We start from the raw sequence: 12,072 nt of genomic DNA on the forward strand, positions 1-12,072 counted from the left end.
TTTTTCAAGAGCTGCCCTTCAACATCTGCTAATGTTTCTCCTGTGACTTGGGTCATCAAGAGATTGGGGAAGACCGAGGGAATTCTGCAACAATTGACAGGGGTCAATTATCGTACCCTATTAAACAAGCCACCACCAGGCTTTGGTAGTAGAATTAGTTACCTGCTGCTCACCTAGGGCACATTCCCATTTGACATTCAATATGCAACTCCGTGTGGGGCTCAGATCTGTGATTTCTGGAGGGGAACGCCTAGAAAGCTTAAATACTTTACACATGTGATTCTAATTTAATTAGGCTTGTTAAGGTTCAGTCATTATCCCACTGAAGTTCTCTCCCCCAGCCCCCAAATGCAATTCACTTGCAGTTCAAGCTGCACCCCCACAGCACTTGGCCACCACCTGGTTTACAGCTCCGGCCATAAAACAAAGGTAGTGAGAGGCATATCCCAAAACTAATATTATATCCAGAGTTTTCAGACTAACACTAAACAATACAAGTTCAATATTCAGTTCCTCTGAAAAATCTCATGCTTGATCTCAAGAAGGGGCTTTTAAAAACCCCATTACTGGGACATGATGGGTACAGAGGGCCCAAACCAACTTTAAGAGAAGGAAAGGGTAAAAAGGAAAAGAAGTCAGAACAAATTCCTTTTTCTTTTCTCAAGGTTCTTTCTCTGTTTGCAATAGGCCTCTTGTAAAAATTCATCCAGAGTTAACCATCAGAATTCCTGATATGTGATAGCCAACATTCTCTAGGGATACTTCAACCTTAGATTTGTTTCAGGGAGGAGTGGCAAAGGAAGGAGGGGAAAACTCTGTGGGAAATCTGGAATCCAGGCAGCCCCGGTGGCGCAGCGGTTTAGTGCCGCCTTCAGCCCAGGGCCTTGATCCTGGAGACCCGGGAGCCAGGGAGCCTGCTTCTCCCTCTGTGTGTGTGTGTGTGTGTGTGTGTGTGTCTCATAAATGAATAAAGTCTTAAAAAAAAAAAAGAAATCAGGAATCCACTGTGTTAACCTAATGGTAAACAATTTGTTAATAGTCCCAATTGATGTTAGTGGCAATAGTTCCAATTGACTAAAGAATCTAGTTGCTTAGTTGCCCCTTTAAAGTGTTACTGCCTCCAAACCGGTTTGCTATCAGCTTTGGGGTGTGGCTGGTCCCTCATATGCACAGGACATGAGCTTAGGGACTTCTCCAGGAGCTGGGTTTTGTACAAAAAGCTTCTCAGGAAGAGTCATGGCCCTGGCTATTATTACCTGGTTGCATAGGAAGGCTGGACTTCGTGTGGATTCCTACGGTCTGACCAGAAGAACAAGAGTCTGTCAAAAATGGGTTCCACATCTGCTATGAAAGACTTCCCTTCTGGAAATATCCGCAGGACCCCACCGTGTAGCTGAGGGCCACAAAGAAGATGGATTATTTACTAGCCTCACACATAATTAACTAACAATGCTATTTCAGCCTCGTCTATAAATAATGCCATCTTCCAAACTCCAGTCCCGATATGTATCACTCCTAAAATTCTCTTTAAGCTTATACCTTGTACTATTGTACTACATTTTATTTCAAACTTAGCTGGTCATCTCTCCTCATCCACTTTACCCCAAGTCATAAAACTCGCGGATACAAAATGCAGTGCTATTAGATCCAATCACACAAAAGCGTCAAGACTTGACTGTTTTTAACCTACAAAAACCCACCAGCAATTTCATATGGCTCCATCTAATATTAAGAACATCCTAGGATAGTCATCACATATAACATCCCCTTCAATCAGAATTTACAGCTTTCTTTTGAACTCCTCCAGCTCCTATGTGATCTCATCACTGGAAGTTACACATGCTCTTTTTTCTGAACTCAGACCACCTTACCCACACTTTTCATTACATGCATCACTCTATTCCTTGGATTACTTTTTAAAAATTTGTACACCCAAATCTCCTGCTGAGATAGCCATATCAAGGTAGAATTTGGGCCTCACGCACCAGTGTTTCCATACAGCATAATGCCTACCATTAACAGGCACTCAAATATTTGTTGAATGATTTCATACTTCATGATTTATTATCACTGACCCGATAACTTTACTCTCTAGCTTGTAACACTACCTTTCAAGATTTTAAGAGATAACTAAGGGACATATTCCAGTCACGTTACCAAATAGGGAGAAGAGACATTTGACTCACTGGTTTCCCAGGTTTTGTTTTTCGGACACCAGATAAAATATCCTTGTGTTTTTAAGACGACCAGTATCTCCCCCCACCCCTAATGAACAGGAAATGGAGATGCAGAAGGTTCAAAAGCCACATGAGCTTGAAAAATTCTCTGACTTCTCAGACTCCTAAATCATCCTTAAGTTTCAGAGAGCATATAAATTCCAGACAAAATGTCTGTCAGCATGGAACCAGACTTCATATCTCTATCTATCTATATGTTCAAAAATACAAAAATAAGCCAGAGAGCCTTTGACATTCACAAACCATGGTGAGCCATGGCAAGCGGCCACCAATGAGACATATCACCCCGAGAGGACTGTGTGGGAAACCTCGCTTGGGCTGGTTTTATATCTTACAGTTAGTTCTATTTTTGTGGAATTGTCTCAACGTTGCTGCTGGAAGGGTGAAGTATATATCTTACTGTGCACTGAAAGTCATATCAGCTCTGGATTAGACCCCCCCAAAAAAACTGATCCCTATTCCTAAAATAATAAATTACCTTCTCTTTATCAACCACTTTTCCCAAACCGAGTAATGATACTCCCTACCACCATTTCCCCCCACACACATACCAGATTAATTTCGCATTCATTATTTTCATCTGGTCAACTTAAGTATTAACATCACAGCAGGAGACAAAAAGGAAATGGTGACGTAGAAAAGATTCATCCATGGGAATTATGAATCCCAAACGCTCCTCTAAATCATCTGAATTCTTTCCCTAGAGTTTCTAGACCCACGCTCTACTCCCTTTATTCTAGAGTACCTTGGCATCCCAATTCTTGTTCAGATAGTAGATGCAGGTGATGCAGCGGCCATCGCCGTTGGGGTTGTCCACGTGTCGAACATAACCTGTCCCATTTCCTGGGTAGCAAGCCACCATTGCCTATGGAGAAATGCCAAGAAAGCTGGTTAACAAAGCTGAGACCATCTTCTCCCACTGGGGAACAGCTGAGTAACACAGTCTTTTGGGTGTTGTGTGACATTTACAGGCGGCCGCAGGCTTCTTAATTGCATGGACAGTACATAAATCAAGATGCTTCGTCATAGAAGATTAACAGCAAAGTCATACCTTATGGTTCAGCCCAAATAGAAAGTGGTTCAGCAATATTCCCACAGTTCTAGAACATTGTAGACAGTAACCCAGCTACCTCATCATGAGGATGCCCTGCTTATCTCCAAACCTCCTCTTTGAAAAATCAGGTTCTGGGTTCCCACCCTGGACCCACAAAATCAGAATCACTAGGTAATGGCTTTTTGGGCTTATGCCTGGTATAATATGTGTTCTCAAAGCGCCAAATCACCCACTGTCTCAGAACAATGACTAAAGACCCTTGCATTGACAAAGAGACAGGAACCAATCACAAATGAGGAAAAGATCAGGCTTGCTCAATACAATGCTTAGGGATTGAAAGAAGAGGGAAGGGTCTGTGCCCCTTCGGAAGGAAGCTGTGCCCCAATTTGTTGGCACCAGCAGCACAATCAGGTCCAATTCATAGAAGAAGCCACAGACACATCTTAGTATGTTTCTCTATGCTCATCTTCTTTCCTACTGGCACCTATCACATCAGGTGGTAACCTGAAGTTCTCTTCCTTTGCCCAAACACTACTTATATCAGCCAGGTGGAGGAACAAAGTAGAAAGCCAAACAAACACATCCTACTGAAAATTACTATTAGAGAATTACTATTAAGTGGATACCAACCTCTAAATGTTCCATGGGAAAATGACAGCAAGGTGTAGAAAACAATGGGCAAAGTACAAAAGCTAGTTCTCTTCACAGGACACTGCCTTGTTCCTAAAATATTTTCACAGGGATGAGACATATGCAGGGAAGATACTGGAATTGTCAACATAAGATGAGGAAAGGGATATTTTTCCTATTTGTTGGCTACTGCATTCTTAGTGACTAGAACAGTGCCTGACACATGGAAAGGTGCCTGTTTAAAATTTGACAAGTGAACAAATTAGCAAATGGCTCTGTCCTCTAAAGAGTAAGTTTACATTCTACCTAGATCAATAAAGATTTCTATCATTTTATTTTAAGGATTTATTTATTTTAGAGAAAGAGAGAGCATATGTGGGGGAAGGAGCAGAGAGAGAAAATCTCAAGCAGACTCCCCTGCTGAGCACAGAGCCCGACCAGGGGGCTTGATCCCAGAACCCTGAGATGATGACCTGAGCCAAAAGCAAGAGTCAGATGCTTAACTGACTGAGCCACCCAGCTGCCCCAAGATTTCCATCATTTAAAAAAACCTATCTTTAAACATGTATGTAGTTGGTATTTTCCCTCACAAACAGGCAGTAACATTCCACTGGTAAAACGATCTGTCAGGTAGAGGCCCAAGCTAATACGCTAGAGGCTCAATGAATCAGCTTCAATGCTGTGGGTGCCAAATCACTCTCGGCAGTAGCATGAAGACATGAACAAAGCATGTAGCTTTAAAGGCTTCACACACACACTGCATACTAGAACAATAAGGCTGAAGAGTAACTTGGCTTTACAATTATCTTAATGCTTAAATCACCATATCCCTCATGCTGCTATCAATCCCCATATCCTGCCTTCGAACATCTAAAATGTCAATGCAAGGTCATATCTTGGAGCCGAAGTTAGCCTGTTAGCCTTAACCTCGTTCAGAAAGTGGAATTTTGAGGCCACTGCAATCAAGATTTAACAAATGATGGTACCACCAAGCAAAAGATGGTTCGGAGAAAGCTGATTGGTAGCAGGCAGAAATGATGGGCTTGGCTGGGAAGAAGAGATAAATGAAGTCACCTATAATGACTAGGGAATTACTCATCCCTGGAAGCAGCTCTTAGGATTATAAGAGCCACCACTGAGCCAATAATGAAAGTCACTTAAGCCACAAACAACTATAGGCTAGATTCCCTACCATCTCAGCCTCTCCCCACTGTGAAGCCCTGAAAAGAAGCAGCACTCCATCAATGCTATATAATCTTATATTCTTAAACAGCCCTACTTTACAGAAAAGGTCAGTGGTCTGGATGTCTGCCATGTGGTTCACTCAGCAACTAATTGTGTGATCCCAGGCTTAGTTTCTTTTCTAGAAGGAGGAGCTTAGGTTGGAGGGCCTCCGAAGGTCTAAGACTCTAGCTAAGCAGCAACCCCAGTAGGAGCAACAGGGTTCTTCAGGGCATTATGAAAGCACTTATCTGCCTCAGAATTCAGTTTATAATAAATACAGAAAAAGCAGATACAAACTCACAATAGTACCTCTTTTATGATCTGCTGCTTTTTTTTTTTTTTTAAATTTTTATTTATTTATGATAGTCACACAGAGAGAGAGAGAGAGAGAGAGGCAGAGACACAGGCAGAGGGAGAAGCAGGCTCCATGCACCGGGAGCCCGACGTGGGATTTGATCCCGGGTCTCCAGGATCGCGCCCTGGGCCAAAGGCAGGCGCCAAACCGCTGCGCCACCCAGGGATCCCTGATCTGCTGCTTCTATAAAGCACACATACAGAAAAAGAGCTAGCACATCCCAGGGACTGATTTTGACACAACTTCTAAGTGTCAGCAAAGTGTCTGATTGCTTAAGGAAGGGGAACAGAGAGAACGTTTCTGGCCCGAGTGAATCTTCACCCTCTCTCCTGGTTTCTGAAGCCACAGCATCAAGTTCGAAACAATGGAAGGAAATTATTGTGGGCCTCAGTGGGCCTGTCAAAACTACATAGGCCAATTTTATCAGTGTTTTCTGGACAAAAGCCATAGGAGATAGGTCTTGGCTTGGGCACATTCCCAACTATTTGTTGGTCTCCGACAGAGTCTAGAACCAAGAGGCTAATAAGGATGTGCTGAGAAGCAGGGCTCATGTCAACGACCAGTCACACACTTCTGTGCCAATCTCTGCACGGGACAGAAACAAACCCCGGAAACCAGTAGGTTCAAACTACATTGCTATCTAAACCTCATCAAGCCTGGGAAGGGATTTATAATGTATAAAGGCAGAGAATGCTTCAAAACAGTAAGAAGAGGCCCAGGGTACTTCCATGACCATGTGACCAACATGTCAAGCAATAACACTGACATTGACCAGGAGGATGACTCATTGTAGACTTTCTATTTGCCAAAACCTCCTGACTGGATTCATATTTGAAATTTATAGAGGTTTAATAACATATTCGTGTGGCCCACAACAGGACATACAATATAGCCCTATATTCTTGGGTGTGCAAATAAATCCACGTGTCCCCCTATGTGTTCACCATTTCTTCCTCCGACCCCACCCTGCCCCCGCAACACTCCCCACCACCGCTGAAGGAGGCATTTCCAGAGCTCTGCAGCTAAGGGAAATGCACTGACTGAACCCCTCCCAGGCTGGCTCCAGACCAGACATATGTGCTCTAGACATCTCGGTGGCCACGTTCAGGCAGGAACTGTATATGAATTCTTTGAAGATGCACACAAATACATAGAAAAAATTTTTAAGGCTTTATTTATTCATGAGAGACACACAGAGAGAGGCAGAGACACAGGGAAAGGGAGAAGCAGGCTCCCTGTGGGGAGCGCCATGCAGGACTCGATCCCCAGACTCTGGGACTACATCCTGAGCCACAGGCAGACACTCAACCACTGAGCCACCCAGGCATCCCGGATACATAGAATTTTAATAGCCAAATCCAGGTAGCAAAACCTGTTCCCTGAATGCCACAGGTAGAAATGAAAACAGTGGTTCTGCTGGAGATATCACTGAGCTGCCTTCATAAAAAAAGTGTATCTCATCAATCCCAAACATAAGGTTGAAAAATGAAAAGTCAAAGATTTCCATTCCAATGCCTACACAGAATGCTCTTGACTGACACCAGCCCTAGCTTGGTCACACATATAAACCATTTCCAAAAAGTGCCATCAGCAACCCCCACTGTCCACTCAGCCACGATGATCATTTTAGACCCACAGGTCGGAAGAGGGTGCATGTGCCCTGTTCAGCCTCCAGTGAGACTCACCACTTCCCTAACAATCAATGGCCTAGACTTTTATAGAAATGTATTTCACATTGCTCATGACTTTGGAGTCAGATTCACTAGTATGACTTGATCTTAAACAAGCTGTAAAGTGGCCTTTGACGTAAATTTTAACTTAACAAATTAAAATATTAATCAACTCATTTTCCTTGTAAAATCTGCAATAGATGTGAATCCGTTTTTAAAAATTTGTCAAGAATAGCATGACTTCAAAGCTACCTGGTAGAGTGACCTTTAAAACCAGTATTTTGGTCCAATGCCAAATGCTAGACCCTTTTAACTGCTGGGCAGAAATACCAGTCTTTGTAAGGATTTATTTTGAATTATGAATGGTCTTGGGTGCAGCATATTTTAAATAAAATGCAACCTAAGTACAGGATAACCTGTACTTAACCTCTTGGTTGCTTCAGTTTTCTCGTTTGTAAAATGGGTTTATGAAGGTTGAAGGAGTTAATCCATGTAAAATGCTTTAGCCAAGGCCTGGCATACACTAAACGCTGCTTCTCAGGGTTGTTTAAAGTTCCTGATGTGCACAGCTGTCTTCCCCTCACCCAGGGCTTCTGAATGTCTCCCATCAGGGATCTGATATTCTACTTAAGTGCTCAGTAGCTTCAAATCCAGGCCTGGCAAACTCAAATAGCTTTTGGCACTTCCGAGTAACATAAATGATTGAAGCCAATCAGAAATATATGTGCCTGAACTCTGGCGTGTGTGCTCTGCTGTCTACAACCAGGGAATCTGCCGTCCTTTGCCATGAAGGCCCAATGTCCCAAATCTTCAGATTTTAGGAGAAATACAGGCAACTGAACCAGAGTTGCACGTAAACTCTCTTGAATAGCTTTTATCCCAAGTTTTTAATCATGGTCACAAAAGATACCTCAGGCTGTACTCTGAGGTCACTGCCTGTGGTCTCCCAAGTCAAGCAGCTCTGTGACAGCTCCAGAGCTCAGGTGGGCGCTCCATCTCTTTTCCCCTGGCTCAGATGCATCCTGTCCCCAGGCAGAGCCCCCATCCCTCAGCGCCATCCACATTCCACATGCCTCCTCCAGTCCTTCCCCTGTGCTAGCTCTGGACAGGGTCCTTCCCCTCTCCACCATGAAACAGTTAACCACACGGAGAACTTGATGTGTAAAGACTTGAGAAGTAATACATGAGACTACGTATATTCTTCAGCTTGGAAAAATAGCCAGGTGGCTCATCATAGTAGAAAACGTAATGGGTTAAATTTTCTGGCTAGAAATGGGTCCAACTGATAGTTGGATGACAACCGCCAAGGCAATAAACTTGCCGATTTTTCTAGCTGGCTGTGGGTTCGAGGAGCTGAAGGCTATATACTCCCAGGGTCATTTTTCTGGGTGCTCTGAGTTCAGCACATATTTTCACACATACATTTAATGGGGAGAGTGAGCAGGGCAGCCCCCTGGCTGCATACTTTATGTTCCATATTCACAGAAGCACCCACTAAGGAAGGGACCCAGTTTGGTAATGTGAGGGGTGGGGTGGTTGTTAGCCACTGCAACAAAGGCACTAGCTCTAAAATTGAAGATCTCCTCTTTAAAAAGAAAAACAAAAATTAAAAACCAAGTACTCAAGCTGCTCTGTGCAGGTAAACCATGAGAAAGGCTAGATAGAAAGACTGGAAGAAGCAGGATCTTTCCAAGTTTTGTTCTTTGAAAAAAAAAAAAAAAGTAAAGATAAAATATAAATTAAGCCAAGATTTCACTTTCCATGATTTTCCATTTGGCTCTGACAGGGACCCAGAGGAAAGAACTATAAAAACCCTTTGCAAGGGCAAGGAACTTAAATCCAGAGGACAAGGAAGGCAAACTGAGATGACTGCTTTAGCCTTTTCCCCCATGTTGGTTCTTCCTGGTTCAGGGGTACATAATCTTCAAGGATACCTTGTGGGACCCACGACCGTCACTTAAATTCCTACTGTCCAATACTCGGTAAGACATCTTTACAAGATAAAGGCAACTATGCAGAGCTTTCTCCACGGATTTCCAGAAAACGTCACCCTGCAAAGTTCACCACTGCTGCCAGTCCCATCCTTTATCTGAAGTTGAACAAAAACAACAACAAAAAGCAAGCTCTCAAGGTGATGATGAACTGCTCATGAACAAGAAAAGGGCTTTAGAACCTTTTACATTCATTCTAACTTCATCTAGATCGGCGTAAAGGAATTATTCAGTTAAATGTAGGTACTTTCGAAAAAAAGTAGGAAACTCTGCAAACTGTCACTAGTTATCTTGGCATCTTGCTTGTTATCTATCTTGTTGGTTAAGAGCAAACCTAGCTATTTCCTTCCTTTTTCTGCTTCTAGTTAAAGATTGATGTAGCAAAATAAGGAAAAAAATAGGAAATATGCTCTTGGTGGGGAACGTGAGCCTTGGCCAACGAGCATGTTCCCCTTCCTAAAGTTTCAGTATCTGACCAGACAATTCACAGGAGTCAGAACACCAGTCAAATACAACTAACTGTAAGGTAAGTAATCCTTTTAACAAACCTCACGTTATTCATTAAAATGTTTTCTGCTATTTGATTTCTACACGGAGAACCACTTCTGTCTTCCTCCCTTGTTCTAAATCCACACTAAAAACGCCTCTTTCTGAGGTGCCTCGGTGGCTCAGTCCTTGATCTCAGGGTCCTGAGTTCAAGCCCTGTCTTGGGCTCCACACTGTACATGGGGCTTTCTTAAAAAATAATAATAAAAAAAATTTGTTTTAGAAGCCTCCTCCTGAACCCAGAACGTTGCTACACAAAACCTCACCTTCGGTTTAGAGCAATAATCATCAACCACCCCCCTCCCCCCCCACCCGCCTTGCATGAATTTCGTTGAAATGCAAGAGCTTAGGTAATTCTGAAAATGAAAAGTAAAGAGGCATAACCAACTCTCAGTGGCTCTGGTGACGTGAGTTCACCCCTTTTCAGGTCAGGTGAGAGCATCGTGCCTGTAAAGGCAGGAATTTACCAGCTTCACTTGAAAACCTGTCCCCAGGTAGACTTCCATCCGCACCCTCGATCTGCTGCTCTACTATGAGTTTGGTCCTCGCTTTGGGATCATCCAAACGATCAACAACTACCCAGACTCTAGAACCTTCGATTTAATTCTCCTAGCTCAGGGAGGGCAGTTTTACCAGATGCCAGCGCCCCTTGGGGTTCTTACATTCAAGAGTTAGGCTCCCGCCCCCACCCCAGAAACACGCGCACGCGCGCACACACACGTCTCCGTAAGAGTCACAGGCCTGTAAACTCTGTACCAGATCTAGATCCTACTCCAGGGAATCCTGCATTTCGTGCATGAACTTGAGTGAATCATTCTCCCGGGAGAAGCCATTGAAACTCTGCTGAGGCCAAGAATTTAAGAAACTATTGTCATTCCTTTCTGAATTGTGGTTAATTCCTCTCCTCGGAGAGGGCTCAGCCAGAGCTTTGCAATTAGGCACAGTAAACAGGCGGAGGAGCACCGACATATCAATACAGGCTGTTTGGGTTTGGAGAGGCGGCCCTTCCCCCGAGGCCTGGCTCCGGGCCAGCAGGGTGACGGCTGAGTGACAGGGCTACGTGCGCTGCGTGAGGGTGGCAGCCAGCCCACACCCGAGCGCACCGCAGGGCAGACTGCGGAGGGAACCGGCACAGGACAGCCCTCCCCCCCCACCGCCCGAGTCACCGAGAAGTGTTCTGAAGAAGGGCTTCCCTGCACTTAGGAGATCCGCAAAAGTCAGCCAGACTCAGGGTGAAGGACATTAAGAGGGGCGTCCAACTGGATCCCTCCCGACGCCTTGCTCCACACGCTAAGAGCAGCCGTGTCCTGAGGACCTGTGCAGCCAGGTGGCACTTTGCACACGCCCTCCCGTTTAATGTCCTGCAGCCAGCAGCCTGGAGTCACGCTGCTCACGGGTTCTCAGCAGAAGTCATTACACCCCCTGCCCCACCCTGTTAGTTATCTTCTTTGCATAGAAAAGCAAATTCATGAGTAAGGCAACAGGGGGTAGGGACTCACAACACTTAACTTCTTCTTTTCTTTTTATTTATTTATTCATTTATTTATGATAGTCACAGAGAGAGAGAGAGAGAGGCAGAGACATAGGCAGAGGGAGAAGCAGGCTCCATGCACCGGGAGCCCGACGTGGGATTTGATCCCGGGTCTCCAGGATCGCGCCCTGGGCCAAAGGCAGGCGCTCAACCGCTGCGCCACCCAGGGTTCCCAACACTTAACTTCTGATGTGTGAAGCAGACTTCTCAGAAAAACAAAACTTTACCTGCAGCCCTCCAAAGGCTCTGGGAATAACAGAAAACAGGAATGTTTGTGGTTTGCAGGATTGTCACAGAATTAAGTGTGGCCGTCCTTAACTTCTCATCTGCCATGAATTCTAAAATAAGGGAATCCATGATAACTCACATGTAGTTGGTAAGACAAGATTTTATAAATGGGAAATTAAAAAAAAAAAATTACCGGTCAAAACACATCAGGAAAAACGTCTTGAAACAATATCCTTAAGCTAAGAAAAACCAGGCAAGCGCTTTACCTACCATTCCCAATGAATTTTCAGAGTATTAATTAGGGGACACTGCAACTATGCCGGATAAAATAAAGTCGGAGAATTTTCTAGGAAGCCAGATCTCCTATTTACATGTGCCTTTTGGTACCTGGAAAAATGTATCTGCTCAATGAAAGAAATGACACACAGCAAATTAGCTGGAATTAGCATTCGTGACATTCAGTAGACGTTTATTAACTGAACAAACATTTGTATAATGGTTACTACCTGCCTGACACCATCCTATATGCTTCATGAATATTCCCTCATTCAATATTCATAACCTCATAAGGCAGGAGCCATCATTATATCCATTTGACACATGGGG

General features: G+C 44.0%; 1 protein-coding gene across 1 annotated transcript in view; it reads right to left on the bottom strand.

Moving 5' to 3' along the window:
* Positions 1-12,072, bottom strand: part of EGLN3 (egl-9 family hypoxia inducible factor 3) — a 28,009-nt gene that overhangs the window by 3,703 nt on the left and 12,234 nt on the right. Inside the window, exons 2-3 of the mRNA XM_077908999.1 lie at positions 2,983-3,102; positions 1,257-1,393 (exon numbers count right to left, since the gene is read on the bottom strand). Of these exons, the coding sequence (XP_077765125.1) occupies positions 1,257-1,393; positions 2,983-3,102 (257 nt within the window). The remainder of the gene's footprint in view (positions 1-1,256; positions 1,394-2,982; positions 3,103-12,072) is intronic.

This window comes from Canis aureus, chromosome 9 (genome assembly GCF_053574225.1).
Source record: "Canis aureus isolate CA01 chromosome 9, VMU_Caureus_v.1.0, whole genome shotgun sequence".
NCBI lineage: Eukaryota > Metazoa > Chordata > Mammalia > Carnivora > Canidae > Canis > Canis aureus.